Source organism: Humulus lupulus, chromosome 1 (genome assembly GCF_963169125.1).
Source record: "Humulus lupulus chromosome 1, drHumLupu1.1, whole genome shotgun sequence".
NCBI lineage: Eukaryota > Viridiplantae > Streptophyta > Magnoliopsida > Rosales > Cannabaceae > Humulus > Humulus lupulus.
In genome coordinates this window covers 220,512,514-220,533,619 of record NC_084793.1, presented here as the reverse complement: position 1 = coordinate 220,533,619, position 21,106 = coordinate 220,512,514, and the positions used below count along the sequence as shown (strand labels likewise).

Below are 21,106 nucleotides of genomic sequence, written 5' to 3'. Positions count from 1 at the left end.
ATCGAAGATTGAGGCGGTCAGAGATTGGCCAACGTCAAAAAATGATTCAGAGATCAGATGTTTCTTCAGATTGGTCGTTTATTACAGACGCTTTGTGGAGGGGTTTTCCAAGGTTGTGTCACCACTGACAGAGTTGACACGCAAGAATCAGAGGTTCATATGGTGAGACAGGTGTGAGGACAGCTTTCAGAGACTGAAGAAGATTCTGATCACCGCTCCAATTCTGAGTCTTCCTAAAGATCAGGACAAGTTTGTGGTTTATTGTGACACCTTGAGACATGGCCTAGGTTGTGTCCATATGCAGACAGGAAAGGTAATTGCCTAAGCATCACATCAGCCGAAGAAGTATGAGCAGAGGTACCCCACACATGATCTAGAACTTGCAGCAGTGGCTTTTGCATTGAAGGTGGTGACACTACTTGTATGGTGAGAAGTGTGAGATATACACATATCTCAAGAGTAGAAATACTTCTTCACCCAGAAGGACTTGAACATGAGGCAGAGACGTTTGTTAGAGTTGGTGAAGGATTATGATTGTGAGATCCTCAATCGCCCAGGGAAAGCCAACGTGGTGGCAAATGCTTTAAGTCAGAAGGGTTCGGGAAAGTTGTAAAGTGTGATATGGATATCTAGGGAATTCACAGTGGATATGACTATAGCAAGTATTGAGTTAGTGGTGGGCCAGTTAGCCAACATCATCTTGTAGTCTACTCTTTTAGAGATGATCAAGGAGAAACAGTTGAGTGGCCCAACAGTTGGGAAATATTAGAGGGGACGTCCTTGTTGGAGTGGCTAAGGACTATACCGTGTCAGACATGGGTTTATTGAGATACAAGGATCAGATTTGTGTTTTGATGGACACTGGGATCAGACAGGAGATTTTGGATGAATCCCATTCTATCTCTACATCTAGGCACCACGAAAATGTACCAGAATCTTAAAGCCTTATATTGGTGGCTTGGGATGAAGAAGGACGTGACTGAGTACATGACAAAGTGCCCGACCTGACAACAGGTCAAGGCAAAGCAACAGAGACCAGCAGGGCTATTACACCCTCTGGATATCCCAGAGTGTAAGTAGGGGGACATCACGATGGATTTCGTGGTGTGGTTGCCCAGGACAGTGGGCCAACACGATTCAGTCTGGTTCATAGTGGCTCGATATACGAAGTCGGCTCACTTTCTACCAGTGAGGACGAATTACATGACTGACTAGTATGCAAATCTCTATGTGAGGGAGATAGTACGCCTTCATGGGACTCCAAGGTCAATCGTGTCGGATAAGGACCTTATCTTTACTTCCAAGTTTTGTGGAAGTTTACAAAAGGAAATGGGTACACAACTGAAGTTCAGTACAACTTATCATCCTCAGACTGATGCTCAGTCTGAGAAACTATCTAGATATTGGATGACATGTTGAGAGCATGTGTATTGGACTTTGAAGGGTCCTGGAGTAAATATTTGCCTCTGATAGAGTTTTCATATAATTACAACTACCAGTTGACTATTGGAGTAGCACCTTATGAGATGTTGTATGGTAGGAAGTATAGAACATCCATTCACTACGATGAGATGGGTGAGAGAAAAAATTTGAGTCCTGAGGCAGTTCAAAGGACCACTGAGGCTATTGAAAATATTACAGCTCAGATGCTCGTGGCTCAGAGTAGACATAAGAGTTATTCATACCCAAAGTGGAGGAACGTGTAGTTCCAAGTGGGAGACTAGGTCTTTCTTAGGGTTTCACCACTGAGAGGGGCGAAGAGGTTTAGGAAGAAGGGCAAGTTGAGCCCTAGTTTGTTGGACCATTTAAGATCCTAGAGAGGATCAGTCAGGCGGCCTATAGGTTGGCCTTACCCCCGACACTGTCTATTGTGCACAATGAATATCATATTTCCATGTTGAGGATGTATGTATCAGATGAGACTCATGTATTGAGTTACGAGGGTTTGGAACTGGAGACAAATTTATCTTATGATGAGCAGCCCATTCAGATTTTAGACAAGAAGGACAAGGTCCTAAGGAATAAGACTATACCTTTGTTTAAGGTATTATGGAGGAACGGAAACATCGAGGAAGAAACCTGGGAGCTAGAGTTAGATATGCAGAATCAGTGTCTTGAGTTGTTCAGGTAAAATTTTGAGGACAAACTTTCTGTAAGGAAGGGATAGTTGTAACATCCAAAATTACTTAATAAGGTTTAGGGCCTTGATAAAAGGGGCATGATGGAAAATTATGTGATTTAATTTTGAAATATGTGTTTATGTGATATGTATGTGTATCATTATATGATAACGTGAGTGATAAGGCCATTTTTATATTAATATTTGATAACTTTTTTCATGCTTGAATGGTGTTATGATAGCATTTTTAGTAGTTTTAACTTAGTTTTGTGACTCTACCACATATTTTCTACATTACATTTTATGATGACAAATCTGACTTTTTGATGGCAAGTGTAGTTTACAAATCATAGGTTGAAAAAAGACTCACTAAGATGTGGTTAAAATGAAGTTTTAGGAGCATTCCAGGCCTTCAGAATTGAAATATTGAAGTGGCAGCAGCGTACAAGCTATCTAAGGTCGAGAATTGAAGAAATTAAATATAGGCTGTGGTCCATAAAATTCAGGCCGCTGCCTATTGGGCCGCTGCCAAGTTTTTTCAAGCCTGTGTGACAGATTTTATGCATATTTTTATTTTAGGTCGTGACACGCATTTATCAAGCCGCGGCTTGCGGTGCTCTTTTCAGAATTTTAATTAAATTTTAAATATAATTTAAAGGATACTATAAAAGGTTATTAGGGTTAATTTGAGATGAAGTTTTTATTATGGTTTTTGAGAGAAAAAAACTCAGAAAGGGTTGGAGAGAAGACTATAACACTATTGTTCATCAATCTAGTTTCTTTTCTTCCCTTAATCGATTTAATTTTAATTTTAATTATGTTTGTGATTATGATTACTATTATGGAGTAGGTTCTTTTTAGGTTAAGGTTTAATTCAAAACCCAAGACATGAATTCTTGATTGTTAATAATGAATATTGTTCTTTAATTTCTCTCAATATTAAATTGTTTCTATTTTTCCTATTGAAAGTTATGAATTTTGTGATTTCTTGTTAGGTGGCCAACTAATTAAGGTTTTACATTATTCAATTGTCATCTTAGAATTACTACTCACCTAATAGTTTAGGATTCTAAGTGTAAGTGATAAATTGCAATTGATAGTGATGTCAAAAGAATTGTTGATTGTGATGAAAAATAGAACCTAGGTTAAATGAATTATATGCTTCATTAATTTATTGCCTAGATTAACTTGTCTCCATAGGACTTAATGCTTTATCTAAGTTAAATAGATTGTATGCTTCATAGATTTATTGCTTAGCTAAAAGAGTTAATTATTGAGCGCTTCGCCTTGATTACTTGTAATAGGGAGACTAAGGTAATTGTTTTCTTCAGCGTTATCTACGAGGTTAATAGTTTAATTGAGAAATTGAAATAATATTTATTATTAGTGATTGGGAATGATTGTTGAGGGTGGAGATTAACCTTTAACTGTTTCTTAATATTGTAATATCAATCTTTATTTGCTTTCTAGTTTATGTTATTTAATTTTGAGTAAAAAATCTAAATCCCCTTTTAAGTCTTAGTGCTAATTATTCAATAATAAAGTGAACGATACTCCTCATGTGTTTGACCCGTGCTTGCTATTATACTAAAATAATTGTAAGTATTGAAAGAAAAATAATTGTTAAATTTATTGTGGTATACGACACGCATCAAATTTTTGTCGCCGATGCCGGGGACTATTGTTATTCTCTTTATTATTCAAAGTTATTTGTTTGCAGCTTATTAGTTTTTACTGTGGAATTGTTAGGTGTATATGTCTGGTGAGGGTGATACACAAGATCGACTACAAAAGAGTAAAGATTTTCTTGAGGCATCGTTCGTGTCACACTCTTCCAGAACTATCACTGATAATCAACTCTTTCAGCGTCATTATGAACGTGCAGAGTTTGTTAAAGAGCCATTACCATCTGACAACGAATCTGATTCAGACGATTCAGTTCGATCTTATAGAACAATGGCCCAGCAAAGGACGTTGAAAGAGTTTGCAGCGCTAGATCTTGACCAACAACCGCTTTGCATCCAATATCCACCTTTGGATGTTAACTTTGAGTTGAAGTCAGGCCTCATCCACTTATTTCCTTATTTCCATTGGCTGCCCGGTGAGGACCCGAATGAACATTTGAAAGAGTTTCATATTGTCTGTTCTAGTATGAAACCTGTTGCAGTGACTGAAGAACAAATTAAGTTGCGAGCTTTTCCTTTCTCCCTGAAGGATGCAGCTAAAGAATGGTTGTACTATCTTCCACCTGGTACTGTTGAAACCTAGAATGGTATGAAGACTATGTTCTTGGAACAATATTTTCCAACATCTAAAGTTGGAAGCATAAGGAAAGAGATCTGAGTTATAAGACAATATACAGGGGAGTCTTTGTATGAATATTGGGAGAGATTTAAGCGATTGTGTGCTAGTTTTCCTCATCATCAGATAAGTGAACAACTCTTCATCCAGTACTTTTATGAAGGATTACAATCATTGGATATGAGTATGATTGATGCAGCCAGTGGGGGTACACTAGTTGATAAGACTCCTGCTGCAACCAGAAGCTTGATTTCTAATATGGCTGCTAACTCACAACAGTTTGGCATTCGCCAAGATCCTACTCCACCACCCAAATCAGCTAATGAAGTGAGCACCTCTAATGCTAATCAGCTTGGTCAACAATTGGCCCAATTAACTGCAGTGGTACAGCAACTTGCTTTAGGCCGATAGGTGCGGGCATGTGGAACCTGTCAGGTTGTGGGGCATGCTACTGATACTTGCTCTACTTTATTTGAGGGAGAGGCTGAGGGTGTTAATGTTGTAGGAGATTTCCCGGGTCAATTACGCCAGATGTACTATGAACCCTTTTCACAAACTTATAATCCTGGCTGGCATGATCATCCAAATCTTCGTTATGGGAATCAACAACAAGTTGTTCCACATTCTACACCTGCAAGACCACCTGGTTTCACATTGCGACAATGGTCTCAACAGAATTTTGTACCTAGACCATCACAAGCATCGCAAATTGCTCCACGACCAAGTGCCAAACCCTCTACTGAGGATTTAATCAATGCAATTGCTACAAATACTCTTCAGTTTCAGCAAACTACCCAAGCTTCTATCAAAATTTTGGAGAATCAGGTGGGACAATTAGCAGCATCATATAACAGGTTGGAAGCTCATTTGTCTAATAAATTGCCTTCATCCCAAGGAGAATGCTAGTGTAGTAACTTTGCGAAGCGGGAAGCAATATGATCCTCCTAGTCCTCCAATGCCTAGTAAATTGTCATCCAAGTCACACGTTGATTGCTCTGTTGATGAAGATGTGCCTCCAAAGCCAACCAACCCTACACAGCCAAACCCTAAGCCTACTTTTGTCACCCCACCTCCTTTCCCAAGCAGACTAAAGAAGACTAAAAGGGAAGAGGTTGACAAGGAAATTCTTGATACATTCCGCAAGATAGAAGTGAATATTCCTCTTCTTGACACTATTAAACAAGTGCCGCGCTATGCCAAGTTTTTGAAAGAGTTATGCACTAATAAGCGTAAGTTGAGGGGTAATGAAAAAATTAGTGTGGGGGAGAATATTTCTGCAGTTCTTCAAAAGAAGCTTCCACCAAAGTGTAAGGATCTTGGTACTTTTACTATCCCTTGCACTATTGGTAATAAAAGAATTGAGCGTTTTATATTGGATTTGGGACCTCAATAAATGCCATGCCATTCTCCATTTATGCTTCATTGAATCTCGGTCCACTTGAAGAAACAGGGGTGATTATTCAACTTGTTGATAGGTCAAATGCTTATCCCAAGGGTGTAATAGAAGATGTTTTAGTTCAAGTGAATGAATTGGTGTTTCCAGTAGACTTTTATGTTCTTGATATGAAAGATGAATCTATTCCATGCTCCACTCCAATTTTGTTGGGAAGACCATTCATGAAAACTTCAAGAACCAAGATTGATGTGCATGACGGTACATTGACCATGGAATTTGATGGGGAGACAATTCGATTAAATATTTTTGAGGCTATGAGGTATCCAAGTGATGTACGTGTTGTTTACTCTCTTTATGTGTTGGATAATCTTTCTCAACGAGTCTTAGATTTGCATAATGAAGATTGTTTGGAGGTTGCATTGAGAGAGCATCTTGTGTTGACTGATGAAGATTTTTCTGATGAGATCATGGATGTCATAACCACACTCAATAATTGTTTTGACAAGTCTTTTAAGAAGGTTGCATTTCTGGATTTACCGATCTCTAATGAGAAATTGCAGCCATCAATTGTTCAAGCTCCTACACTTGAATTGAAGCCACTTCCGGAGCATCTCATATATGTTTACTTGGGGAAGAATAAGACACTTCCAGTTATAATTGCAAGAAATCTTAACGAAGTTCAAGAAGAAAAATTAATAAGAGTACTTCAAGAATATAAAACAATCATAGGTTAGTCTATTGCTAATATTAAGGGGATTAGCCCTTCTATGTGCATGCACCGAATTTTACTAGAAGAAGGATCTAAACCAACACGTGAGGCACAACGGAGATTAAATCATCCTATGATGGAGGTTGTGAAAAAGGAGATACTGAAGCTCCTTAGTGTGGGTATTATTTACCCAATTTCAGACAGTCGATGGGTGAGTCCACTTCAAGTAATGCCAAAACACTCTGGAATCACAATGGAAAAGAATGATGAAAATGAGTTGGTGCCAAAAAGAATGCAAACCGGGTGGCGAGTTTGTATAGACTACTGATAGTTGAATGCGGCAACTCGTAAAGATCACTTTCCATTACCTTTCATTGATCAAAGGCTTGACGATTATTCGGGATATAACTAGATTGTTATTGCTCCTAAAGATCAAGATAAGACAGCCTTCGCATGCCCTTCTGGTACATTCGCTTTCCGACTTATGACATTTGGGTTATGTAATGCCCCTGCCACTTTTCAGCGTTGTATGATGAGCATTTTTTCAGGATATATAGAGAACATCATTGAGGTTTTTATGGATGATTTTAGTGTTTATGGTGACTCATTTGATCAATGCCTTCATAATCTCACTTTGATACTCCAGCGGTGTATTGAAACTAACCTTATGCTTAATTAGGAAAAATGCCATTTTATGGTAAACCAAGGTATAGTTTTGGGTCATTTGATTTCAGTCAAGGGAATAGAGGTTGATAAGGCAAAGATTGATTGAATTCATTCTCCGACTAGTGTGAAAGAAGTGAGATCATTCCTTGGGCACGTCGGGTTCTATAGGAGATTTATCAAGGATTTCTCTAAAATTTCCACACCAATATGCAACCTTCTTTAAAAAGATGTAAAGTTTGAGTTTAATGAAAAGTGTTTAGTGGTTTTTTAACTTATTAAAAGAGTCTGTGACTACAAATCCTATAACTCAACCACCAAATTGGGAGTTACATTTTGAACTCATGTGTGATGCAAGTGACTATGTCGCGGGTGCTGTTCTTGGGCATCGAGTTGAAAAGCTTCCTCGTGTTATATATTATGCTTCTGGCACTCTTAATGATGCTCAACTTAATTATTCCACCACTGAAAAAGAGCTCTTGGCAGTCATTTTTGCCTTGGAAAAGTTTCGGTCATACTTGATTGGAACTAAAGTGAATGTTTATACCGACCATGTAGCTCTTCACTATCTATTGGCAAAGAAAGAAGCCAAGCCTCGGCTGATTCAGTGGATTCTACTTCTTCAAGAGTTTGACTTGGAGATAAAAGATAAAAGCGTTCTAAGAATTTGGTGGCAGACCACTTGAGTCGTCTTATTCGGGATGAAGATAATTTTCCCATGGATGAAAAATTTCCTGATGAGCAACTCCTCGCCATGCAAGAATTTATTCCTTGGTATGCTGACATCGTAAACTACCTTGCTTCAAAGGAGTTACCAAGTGATCTCACACAAACACAACAGAATAAAATCAAGCATGATGCTCGCCACTACATATGGGACGAACCTTATCTTTGGAAGCATTGTACAGATCAAATCATTTGAAAGTGTGTACCCGAATCTAAATTTCGTTTCATCCTTGATTTTTGTCATGCTTATGCTTGTGGTGGACACTTTGGACCTAAGAGAACAGCTCGTAAAATATTCGACAGTGGTTTCTATTAGCCCACCATTTTCAAAGATTCTTATGCTTATTGTTCAACATATGATCATTGTCAGCGAGTTGGTAACATAACGGCCAAGGATTAAATGCCTCAAACTCCTATTTTAATTCTTAAGATTTTTTATGTTTGGGGTATGGATTTCATGGGACCGTTCCCATCTTCTTTTGGCTATGAATACATTCTTTTGGCAGTGGATTACGTGTCTAAATGGGTAGAAGCAATTGCAACTAGAACAGATAATTCAAAAACAGTGGTGGATTTCATTCGCTCCAACATTTTTGTGTGCTTTGGTACACCTAAGGCTATATATAGTGATCGAGGCACTCATTTTTGTAATAAGAGTATAGAAGGATTCTTTTGACGCTATATTGTAACTGATAAGGTGACAGTTGCTTATCATCCACAAGCCAACGGGCAAGCAGAGGTTTCTAATCATGAAATCAAATTAATTCTTGAGAAAACCGTAAATCCAAACCAGAAAAATTGGAGTACAAGGATTGATGATTCCTTGTGGGCTTATTGTACGACATATAAAACACCTCTCGGTATGTAACCATATCGGTTGGTGTATGGGAAGCCTTGCCATCTACCAGTAGAGCTGGAGCATAAGGCTTGGTGGGCTGTAAAGAAGTGCAACATGGACATGGTTGCTGTAGGACAACAACGAATACTTCAATTGCATGAGCTAGAAGAAAATATGCAATGAAGCATATGAGAGCTCGAGAATCTACAAGGAGAAAACCAAAGCTTTTAATGACAAACATATTCTTCCAAAAAGTTTTGTGGAAGGTCAGAAAGTTCTGATGTATCACTCTCGCCTTAAAAATTTTCCTAAGAAGTTGAAGTCTCATTGGTTAGGTCCGTTCACTGTCACCAAGGTTTTTCCTCATGGAGCGGTCGAAGTTGTAAGTCCAAGTACCGAAAAGTCATTCAAGGTAAATGGTCAAAGATTAAGGCCATATTACGAATCAATGGACAAAGAACAAGCTGATGTGATTCACCTCATTGACCCAGTATATGTTGATGAATGAACCATTAAGTCGAGCTAGTGAGGTAAACTTAGCTACTTTTTAAATTAGTTTATTTTAATTATTTTGTTATTTAAATTGAACATTTTTTTATTATTTTTATGTTTGTTTTTGTTGAGGTAATTTTAGTTTAATTTCTGTAATTAGAACCGTGAAATCATGAAAAAAAAAACTGAAAAATTTTGAAAAAAAAAAGAATTGAAAAAGTTTGAAAAAAAAGGGGGCTAAAGTCGCAACACACTTTTCCTAGGCCACGGCCCTTTTCCAAAGAAATACTTCAGGAGAGTTGGTGGGTTGTGACATGTATTTCCTAGGTCGCGGCCTACGAGCATGATTCAGACGAAGCAGCCTTATCAGGCTGTGGCACACTTTTCCTAAGTCGTGGCCCATAAACGTTTTTTTTTTCAGCAAAGAATTTAAACATAAAAACTCAATTTCATCACTTATTTTTACAAAACAAAAACAACCATTCCCCTTTCTTCTCTTTCCCATTATTCTCATCACCGAAACCCACACCAATTTCTCCATTTTCCCTTGTTTTCTTCATTCTTTTTCAACCACCATCATCCTAAATCCTTCTACTCACTTATTTCTTCTTCCATTACTCCATAAAATCACCCCACATCTCCATCCCTATTCCCACCATACTAATCCAAAAATTCACCCATCCCACTTTGTTTTCTACATTTCTTATAAATTTCACACATACATTCAAAGGAGTTTTGCATTCTCATTCGATACCCTCTTCAAGTAAGTTTTTCCTTGATCAATTTTTCAATTTGTGAAGAGTATTTATTTTGTCAATTGAACAATTGAAATGTAATGTATTTTGGAAGCATTTGTGCAGTTGTTTATGTTGGTAAACAATGTCTCTTGCATTAGTTTTCTTATTCAGTCATGCACATTATGATTTTTGGTAAGTTTTACTTTATGGCATATAATTTTTTTGGAGTTGGTATTTTTCTGCGCTCTATGTGTTTGATAAAAAGCTTGCGAGGAATGGAGTAAATGGTTGGTGTATGAGTGTTCTTGGTGTACGTTGGAAGTGGTTGTGTACGATTAGTATGGATGCATTGTGTCGTTTTGACACTAGAATTGCTGACATTTAAACTTTCTTTTTGGCATGGTTCAACGTTGGTCATTGTGGTGATTTTCTCTTAATATTTTGGTGACTCACATTGGTGCTTTTGGGTTCTTGTTCTTCATTTTTCTATTTTTTGACAGCCATGGCGCCAAAGACAAACAAAAATCAAGCTTCTTCATTGACAACAATTCCTTATGATCCCTAAAGTTTTGTGTCCACCGAAGCCTATGAAAGTTACATGAATGCCATTGCTCATGACATGGTGTGGGTTCCTGAACGAGGATTTGATCTCCACATGCATCATGATCAACCTTTCCTCATGCATCAAATTGAGTCTCGGGGTTGGGAGAAATTGTGTGCACATCCCGAACCTGGCATTGGCCCAATTGTTCGTGAATTTTATGCCAATGTTGTGGCTCATGAGAACTACAAAGTGAAAGTGAGAGGTGTGAAAGTGTCATTAAAAGCATCTAATATTAATAGTTACTATGAGCTATCCCACTTTCAACGTGATGAATATGGCCATGTTAAAGATAATCTTAATCATAAATCTATCATTGATGAGATTGCAATGTTGGGGGCTTTATTGACCTTGTATAGTAATGGGGCTCCTCACTACATCAAAGCCGCTTATTTGGATAGCAATACAAAAGCTTGGCATCGGTTCATGGGGGCAAAATTAATGCTGACAGCCCAACTTTGTCACATTGATATTCATGAGGCGATTCTCCTTTATGCTATTCTCATTGACAAAACCATTAATGCGGGGCAGGTTATTCATGGCTCCATCATCCGAAGTATGAGCCAAGTGATGAATGGATTTTAAGTTCCCTCATTGATCACTACGTTATGCAAGAAGGCAGGTGTTCCTTGGGATGAATCTGAAGACAAAGTGCATCCGTTGCACATTATTGATCATAATACCCTTGATAGATTGAAGGAAAAAACTACTGCTCAGGCTAATGATCAAGCCCAATCTTCTGTTCTGGCACCTGTTCCCCCTCTGAATGATAGTAGAAGAACCACTCAACAACGTTTGCAAGCTTTGGAGCAAGAGGTTTATCATGGTCCACTTGATATTCGGGCCAATACTCAACATATCCTACCTCACAACAAGAGGTTTGTTGAATATGCCAGCTATCAAGATATCTATTATAGGATGGATCAGGCTGGCTTGAATATGGATATGTCTGGATATCCCCCTGCTCCTACTTGGTTGTAGGCATATCCACCACCGATTCCCATGCCCATTGTGCCATATCAAGCCCATGATGATGAGGATGCAGCTGGCGCTGCAGATATGGATATTCCTGAGGTGTAACTTGTTTTGAGGGAGATTTTCTTTCTTTTCTTTCCACTTTATTTTCTATTTTCCTAAGTCCATTGAGGACAATGTACTGTTTAAGGTTGGGGGAAGGCAAAAAATGTTTTTCTTTGTTTACATTCTGCTTTTTTATGTCTTTGTTAATTTTCTATTATTTTTGTTTTATTTAGTGTCTGTCTTTAATTTTAGTTCAGTTGTGTTGGTCTTGTTGAAAGCATTGGTTGATGATGAAACTTTGAATTGTGCTTAAAGTGATGTTAGACAATGAGGAATTTTGTATGATTTGTGTGCTTGACTCCTATGTGAATTGCTATTTTGATTTATGTTGTTTTTCACTCTATGAACGATTGAATTCACCACTTAAATGTATTGGAAATTATTTATGCTACTTTGAAATTAAAAAAAAAACACACACATTTGAAGTCCCAACCACTCTAGAAATCATTGATCAATTGTTTGAGGAGAAATCATAAGTACACATGATTAGGAAGATAATTAAGGCAGTTCTTTGGATTGTTTGAGCCATTCAAGCCAATCTATTATATGATAACCCCTAGTTTCCCATGTTTGAGCCATTCAAGCCAATCTATTATATGATAACCCCTAGTTTCCCATGTTTGAGCCATGACGACTGTTACTTTTCTTCTATGAACCGAAATTTTTGACCCTATACTTCATTGAAAAAAAATATTTCTTTATTGTATCTCATTGCACCATGGTTATATATATGATTTTTTATTTTGTGGGATGGTTTGTTAAAAAGGGAAATACTTATGGGTTATTTGTTTAGTTATAATTTGTGTATGATCTCTATTTCTCTCCTTAAAAAGCCAAAATTACAAAAGAAAAAAAATGATGATTTGCAATGAAAAAAAATGAGTATATGCAAATTTGCAAAAGTATAAGTGTGGGGGAAATAGTGAGATCATCATGGAAGCAAGAGTAAGAAAAAATAGGTATTTCTTGAATTGTATGGGAAAGTTTGGGGCAAGTTCAAAGAATGGAATTGATGTATGCTATGGTGTGATTTAAGCTTAAATATATCTTTCTCAACTACCCTTAAATTTCGCCTTACATTACAAGCCTATAAAGACCTTTTGATTTTTGATCATTGTGTGTTTATATTAGTGGAGAATGATTGGTTAATGTCTATGAAGTGGATGATTTTCATTGAAAAACATTTTGGTATACAAGGATTGATTTAAAAGAAAATGATTTGGCAAGTATGGATTAAATTTGATGCATTTGAGTTGGTGTTGTGATTAAGTGCTTAGTAAATTATTTTTGAAAATCAAATGGTGAATTACATATGAAGTTGAAAATCTAAAGAGTATGAAAATCTGATTTGTTTTGGCATTACTTATTTGTGTGATTCTCAGAGATACTCAAGCTTTTGACAAGACCTTTGTTTAGTGCGTCTAGATTAGTTTGTATTATTTTTATTTTTAATTTTTTTATTTTAGTGTTTTGCTAAGGGACTAGCAAAATTCAAATGTGGGAGAATTTGATAAGGTCATTTTTATATTAATATTTGATAAGTTTTTCCATGCTTAGATGGTGTTATGATAGCATTTTTAGTAGCTTTAACTTAGTTTCGTGACTCTACAACATATTTTCTACATTGCATTTTATGATGATAAATCTCACATTTTGATGGCAAGTGTAGTTTATAAATCATAGGTTGAAAAAAGACTCATTGAGATGAGGTTAAAATGAAGTTTTAGGAGCATTCCAAGCTTTCGGGATTGAAATGTTGAAGTGGCAGCAGTGTACAAGCTTTCTAAGGTCGAGAATTAAAGAAATTGAAGATAAGCACTTTAATTGGAATTGACGTTTCAGATTTTTTTATTCCAGATGGGCCGCTGCCCAAATTTTTCACGCCATTGCCTATTGTGAAGAAAAGTGGAGTTGGACCGCTGCCCAGTTTTTTCAGGCTACGGCTTGCATGACATATTTTGTGCATATTTTTGTTTTAGGCCGCAACACACATTTTTCAAGCCGCGGCCTATGACGTTATTTTCATAATTTTAATTACATTTTAAATATAATTTAAAGGATGCTATAAAAGGTTATTAGGGTTGATTTGAGGTGAAGTTTTTATTACGACTTTTGAGAGAAAAAGACTCAGAAAGGGCTGAAAAGAAGACTACAACACTACAACACTATTGTTCATCAGTCTAGTTTCTTTTCTTCCCTTAATCTCTTTAATTTTAATTTTAATTATGTTTCTGATTATGATTACTATTATGGAGTAGGTTCTTTTTAGGTTAAGGGTTAATTCAAAACCCAAGACATGAATTCTTGATTGTTAATAATGAATATTGTTCTTTAATTTCTCTCAATATTAAATTGTTTCTATTTTTCCAATTGAATGTTATAAATTTTGTGATGTCGTGCTAGGTGGCCAACTAATTAAGGTTTTACATTATTCAATTGTCATCTTAGAATTACTACTCACCCAATAGTTTAGGATTCTAAGTGTAAGTGATAAATTGCAATTGATAGTGATGTCAAAAGAATTGTTGATTGTGATGAAAAATAGAACCTAGATTAAATGAATTATATGCTTCATTAATTTATTGTCAAGATTAACTTGTCTCCATAGGACTTAATGCTTTATCTAAGTTAAATAGATTGTATGCTTCATAGATTTATTGCTCAGCTAAAAGAGTTAATTATTGAGGGCTTCGCCTTGATTACTTGTAACAGGGAGACTGAGATAATTGTCTGGTTCAGCGTTATTTGCGGGGTTAATAGTTTAATTGAGAAATTGAAATAATATTTATTATTAGTGATTGTGAATGATTGTTGAGGGTGGAGATTAATCTTTAACTGTTTCTTAATACCGTAATGTCAATCTGTATTTGCTTTCTAGTTTATGTTATTTAATTTTGAGTTAAAAATCAAAATCCCCTTTTAAGTCTTAGTGTTAATTATTGAATAATAAAGTGAAAGATAGTCATTGTGGGTTCGACCTATGCTTGCTATTATACTAGATTAATTGGAAGTATTGAAAGAAAAATAATTGTTAAATTTGCTGTGGTATACAACACGCATCAGTGAGTTATATTATAATATGACTAGATATGCATGTTTAGGTGTATTAAATATGCATGTGGGCCCGTTTCATATTAGAATGGCAGTTTTCGTAATTTGGCCCACTACGGGTGTCACGACCCGAGCCCTAGGCCGTGGCAGATTTGTAATATCCATAACTTGGGTGGTCAAAGGTCAAACTTTGACCTTCGGTGGAAAATAGTCGTTATAAATGATCCTTTAATTTATATTAAATATTACTATAATTATAAGTCGAAACAATGGAATAACTCCTATAATTATATATGAAAATATTACGGATAAAAGTAGGATCATTTATCTTAATACATAGAATAATAATATCCCCACAGTTATGTAGTCACCAAACAGTTAAATTTAATAAGTCATAAAATACCCAAAATAATACTTAGCATCCACCATTCCTCATTTCTAACTAAGACATAGCTAATTTAGATATACAAACCGATAGGTTCCAAATTAAATACATACAATGTTCAAAAGATAGGACTATGGCACTAAACACATTGGCTTCAGCAATAATTCACACTTTTCCACGTTCGCGTCACTAGGCTCCTGGAATGGGGGAGATAGGGGTGAGCTTATAAAACCCAGTAGGAAAGTAACTAACAACATAAGACTCAAAAGTTCAATAAAACCCCCTGCATGGTTAGCTTTTTAAAACAAAACATACATCATCATGTATAAACCAAAATAGAGAGAAACCACAAATAATCATAAGAGCATAGCTACCAGTACACATCACACCGTCCACTAGACCCCTAGTTTCCGTTACCCACCATAGAAAATCTGACATCCTAAACCGGGTAGTCGGACCTGATAACCACCACAATGGGGAGGCTCAGAACACTTCCTGTATACAGATGCTAAGTCTTTACACCTACAGGTGAGTGGACACCTGATCTACCTATGATGACACGGAGACTAGGTCGTGAAACAACAACGTTCACCAATCATGATCACTATGGCTCTCATCGGTATAACCAAATGCAGGTAAACATGAAAAGAAAGAAACATATTCCCTTTATATTTTAGAAAATTGGGCAGCATAACAGCTACCTTTGAATAAACCCAAAAATCATAACCTGCATAAATAAGTGAACAAAAATATATATTTGGCACATAGTGCCCTCAAAACAGATCAGAAAACATGCAGGTTAAGTTTTCAATTTTTCAAACATTTTATAAATATCGAAATTGGAATATGTTGAATGCAATTTGATACGAGTAAAATAAGTCCAAGAGTCTAGTTGAGTCCCTACCTCTTTAAATACCTCCTTAGAATTTAATTCGAGCCCAAAGCAACGCTCCTAAGTTTATCGATGATCTTAGAATGATTTAGTCCGATTTTAATATCACGTTTTTCCTACGTGCACCAAATGAGCAAAAGATTATCATCATAGCATTCCTTATTCAAAATCGTGTCCAATGACATATAATATGACCATATATAAAATTTCAAGTTCCGGAACCTTACCCAAGCGGTGCACTATAGCGGTTGGTGGTGGTACCGGAAACGTCAACGAATATATGCATGGCATATATCAAAACGATCCTCTCAATGAGTACATCACGAAAGTACAGCTCCTTCGCCCAAATGACCTCCAGTGTCGCCGGAAAACGCTTCCAAAGGGCGGAGATACCCAAAATCTTGCCGGAGAAAAACGGCGAGTTTGCCGGAACGAATTAGTGGGTTTTGTTCCTCTCTCCACGCTGGTTCCAAGGGTATCAACCACTCATCAAGAGGTGGTCGGAGTTGGCCGAAAAACACAGTCAAAGTTGCCGGACCAAAACTTTGACTGGTGATCCCGAACGATTGACGGCGAGTTGGGCGGTGCCCATTGGCAGTTGAGGTCGCTGGAGCAAGGCGAAACTGATGAGCTGCCGCGCGTCAAAAATGGTGGCCGGTGGTGGTTGGGTCTGGTGTCTTGCCATCGGTTGCCGAGAGAAGAAGAAGAAGAAGAAGAAGGAGAAGGAGAGAGTGCTCGGGAAGAAAAAGGATAAAGAAAGAAAAATATGCTCATTATTAAAACAAGTGGGTCCCACCACTTAAATAATATATATATTTATTCTTTCTTTTTTTTCCTTTTTGGAGTCTTCACAACGGGTATATTTGGAATATATGTGCATTTCTGTGATATATGTGTAGGACCACATTATCATGTCGATATATTTGGGTTACTCGACACGAGGCGATCCTAGAGAGCATGTTAGCGGGAAAGTCACAATGGGACCAAATACTCGACTCGTAGTGAGTCAAGTGAGTATTTTAGGTATTTAGTACATTATTGGGATATCAGTTAATGAGAATAAATATTTGAAGAAATTTCAGGGATTTTGACAATTTTACCCTCGGGGACGTTTTTGGTACCCTGAATCTCGGGATTTACTTAGAGTTACTTGAACTCTAAGTAACCTCACAAACACAGAATGTACAAACACTCAGCAAACTCCTTCTTAACTTTCTCTCCCTCTAGTTACTCTCTCTATCTCTCCCTCATGTATTCTCTCCCTCTAGTCTAGGTGATTCTAAGGATACTGTGGAAGACTGTGAAGAAATTAATGTAAGTGTTCTTATCATTGTCTCTGTTTATATTCTATTAAAGAAACATGTTCTAGATTTTCTTATATTAATTTGTTTAATATATGATTTACATGAAAATAAATAAGATCGTGTATAATTAATTCCCAGCAGGATTGACCTTATGGGACCATTTCCACCATACTTTGGCTACCTTTACATTCTTCTAGTTGTGGATTATTTTTCAAAATGGGTTGAGGCAGTACCCTGTTGAACAAATGATAACACTACTATTGTCAAATTCTTGAAAGAAAATATGTTATCAAGGTTCAGTACTCCTCGCACTATCATCAGTGATCAAGACACTCACTTTTGTAACAGATCTTTTAAGGCTCTTATGCGTAAGTACAGTGTACTTCATAACGTTGCAAATGCTTATCATCCACAGACCAATTTCCAAGTTGAGTTAGCCAATAGGGAGATAAAACACATTCTGGAAAAGATGGTAAATCCTGACTGCAAAGATTGGTCTACACATCTTATAGACGCTCATTGGGCATACGACACTGTTTTCAAATCCCCTCTTGGGATGTCCCCCTATGGGCTTGTCTTTGCAAAAGCCTGTCATTTACATGTCGAGCTCAAGCATAAAGCTTATTGGGCTATCAAGGCTCTCAACTTTGATCTTAATGTTGCAGGTATCAATCACAAACTCCAACTATCTAAAATTGAGTAGTTAAGAAACGATGCATATGACAATTCTAGGATCTATAAAGCGAAGTTGAAAGTTGCTCACGTTAAACAGATCCTGCGAAATCACTTTGAGCCAAATTAGAAAGTTCATCCATATGATTCTCGTTTACACTTGCACCCCAGTAAATGGATATCGCGATGAACTAGTCCATTTGTGGTGGAACAAGTATTTCCCAACGGTTTCGTTGAGGTCGAGGACCCAACCGATAGGAGAATTTTTAGAGTCAATGGCCAAAGACTGAAGCATTACATTGAGAGTGGAGTTTCATTGAAGAGGTCCTTCTTAAGGACCCAACTTATACACTCTGAATTCTGAATGGTTTGTTTGTTTTTCCTTTATTTTTATTTTTATTTTTCTGTCTTTCTTTTTATTTTTGGTATGTTTTTCGTTTTTCTCTTTTGTTTGTTTTGAGGTATTGTATCCAGGTTATTTCCGCTCTCGCCTCATGGACACTCTCATCATCCAGATGTTCTCTTTCCCTATATTTTTTATTGAGTATTCATTTTGACATTGAGGGCACTGTCTAGTTTTTGGTTCGGGGTGGTGAGCATTCATTTGGAGAATCTTATGGTCTTGTTGATTTTTTCAGTCAATTTTTCTCAAAATTATCTGAGAATGAGGACAACTTGTTGGTTTGAGTCATTTTTTACTATGTTTAGCTATTAAGAAGTGATTTCCAGAGTTCTTTTGTGCACTTTCCACACATGTGGTAAAACAGTTGTTAACACAAATAGTTGAGAAAATTTCAAATTTAAAAATTTTCATTTCTTGGTGAGTTGTGAGAGTTGAGAAAACAACATTTTTAAAATTTTATTCATCATTTGAGTTGGTAAAGTCACATTTTTGGAATTTAAAACATGACATTTACTAGAAGGGTAATTTTCATATAAGAATGAGCCTTTGTAATAAATTTTAAATTTTTATTCTGTTTTTTTTTAATTTCCTTTTATTTATGTGTTGCCTCTTGTCAAATATATGTATATTAGAAAAAAAAACAAAAATAAATAAAAAGTAAAGTAAACTAAAAAAAAATGGAAAAAAAAGAGAGAACAAGAGCAACACTTTTTCTTTTGTAATTTTGTATTAAAAAAATATCTTTCTATAATTATTTTGTTGTTTTGTGTAAATGTATTTATGAATAAAAAATATATATTATATAAAAAATCATAAAAAATATATATATAAAAAATTAATTATTAATAGTTTCTTTTTCTTATTTATCATTTGTATTTAGCTTGCTCTTTATTGTTTGAGTTCCTCTTGTAAATCCCAAATGTTATTTGTCATTTGAATTCCAATAAGTTGATATGCTTATCTTGTGATCAATACTTATTCATATTGTTTGTCCTAAAATGTTTATCTTCTCTCGTTTGAGCGTTAATTGTTTCATTTCCAACTGCAAGAGTGTTATTCTTCCTATAAAAATACTTTCAATGCCTGTGAGGAATTTGGAGTTTAGACTTTTATACTTTTGATATTTTTCAATACTATTTGTGTTATGACCTGCGATAAAAATGAAAATGGTTTGGTGCACACACACACGACTATGGAATTGCAACTAAAGAAGCTACGATAGTACTCTCTAACTTCTTGTTGATACTTTGAAAATGCTTAGATGGTTTTGCTTGGTTTGACTTGATTATTCAACTTGATAACTTTATTTTTCATTTAAATTGCTAAGGACTAGCAATAACCTGGTTGTGGGTTGTGATTAGTGCTCAAAAATTTCAATTAATTAGTTTTAAAGTGTAAAATAAATTAAGTTTTAATTAATATTTTCATGAATTTAATGTAATATATTTTATAATTGAATATATTAATTTTAATTTAATTTATGTTTAATTTTCAAGAAATAAATTGCATTTGGACATTAATAAAAAGAAAGAAGAATGAAATAGTTGAAATTGAAGAAAAGAATTAAAAGTTGGCATTTTTGTGGTCCAAGCCTAGCAAGAGTCAGCCCAAGAGTAGCCTAGCCTACCTCCTCTCTCTCCTCTCTCCAGCGGGCTCCAGTGCCACCTAGCACCTTCTCTGCTCGCCACTTGTCCGCATCCCCAGCCAAAGCCTCGTGCGCCTGACCCGCCCGCACCCACGACTCGCGTGCCCACAAACATGACCCCCTTTCCCCTTCCTAGCCTCCTGCCACATGTCAAGTGGCACTTTCTGATTGGCTGCGCCTGTCCATGGTCAAATATCATGACATTTTCTACCATTTTGACCCCCTGCAATCACCATTTCCATCAACCCCATTTTATCTACACACTCCAACTTCATGCAAGTTAATAAGTTAAAAAATATCCTTGATAATACTATAAATATAATATTAATAATATAATTTTATTTTAAATAATCATATTTTATTATTGATATTATATTTAAAGTTAGTATAAATAAAATTGATTCTTAGTTTTATGTTCAATCTTTTATTGCATTATGGCCTAATGATATAGTGTCATTCTTAGGTTTTTCATAAGATTAACATATTGCTTCCAAAGTAAGAACATATTTGCTCAAATATATTTTTGAGAAACATGCATGCACTTTAATGTTAATTCCTCCAAATAAGTAGTTGGGATGTGAACTATTAGTTTGTTGAAATTTTATGAATCAAAGATCTAAATAGCTAAACAATTCATATGGGTGACTCTTGATACATTTCTATTCTCTAATCTTGGATTACATCTTATTTTTATTTGCTTTATTTTACAATCAAATTCTCAAACCAAAAATCATAAATCCATTTCCATTTCATTACCTTTCACTAACCTTTTGTGTTTATTTTCTACTAATATTTTTGCTCTTAGTTACCTCCTTGTGGAATCGACTGCCCGATCTTTACAACAACCACCGCTTAATGGATGCACGTTTTGGGTGCCATCCACGACTCAACCTTCTAGTGACAATTCTTCCAAACAGAAAAAAAATTAAGGCAATACTCCCGAGGCAGAAGAGAGAAAGAAGAAAAAGGGAGATATATATCTCCAATTACACTGTGTACACCAAGCTCACCGAGACTCGGGAGAACATATATGTGGCTAATGAGAATAAAGTCCCATTCCGGCAACCTGAAGCAATGAACAATCAACGCGAA

At 36.1% G+C, this 21,106-nt stretch overlaps 1 protein-coding gene and 1 non-coding gene across 2 annotated transcripts; one reads left to right on the top strand and one right to left on the bottom strand.

Moving 5' to 3' along the window:
• The first annotated feature begins 3,874 nt into the window (after window positions 1-3,874).
• LOC133829722 (uncharacterized) lies at window positions 3,875-5,813 on the top strand. The gene is made up of 4 exons (XM_062259498.1): window positions 3,875-4,370; window positions 4,482-4,804; window positions 4,856-5,245; window positions 5,316-5,813. The coding sequence occupies exons 1-4, from the start codon at window positions 3,875-3,877 to the stop codon at window positions 5,811-5,813; spliced, it is 1,707 nt and encodes a 568-aa protein (XP_062115482.1).
• On the bottom strand, window positions 4,442-4,548 carry LOC133813181 (small nucleolar RNA R71). Its single transcript, XR_009884219.1, has one exon. It is a non-coding gene; the product is annotated as a small nucleolar RNA R71 (small nucleolar RNA).
• Window positions 5,814-21,106: the final 15,293 nt, after the last annotated feature.

Excerpts from the sequence above, each read along its gene's own strand:
- LOC133829722 (XM_062259498.1), top strand. The coding sequence starts at position 3,875 with ATGTCTGGTGAGGGTGATACACAAGATCGACTACAAAAGAGTAAAGAT. Across the intron at positions 4,371-4,481 it reads GTTGTACTATCTTCCACCTG|GGGAGTCTTTGTATGAATAT; the intron begins GTACTGTTGAAA and ends GACAATATACAG. Across the intron at positions 5,246-5,315 it reads TCAAAATTTTGGAGAATCAG|GAGAATGCTAGTGTAGTAAC; the intron begins GTGGGACAATTA and ends CTTCATCCCAAG.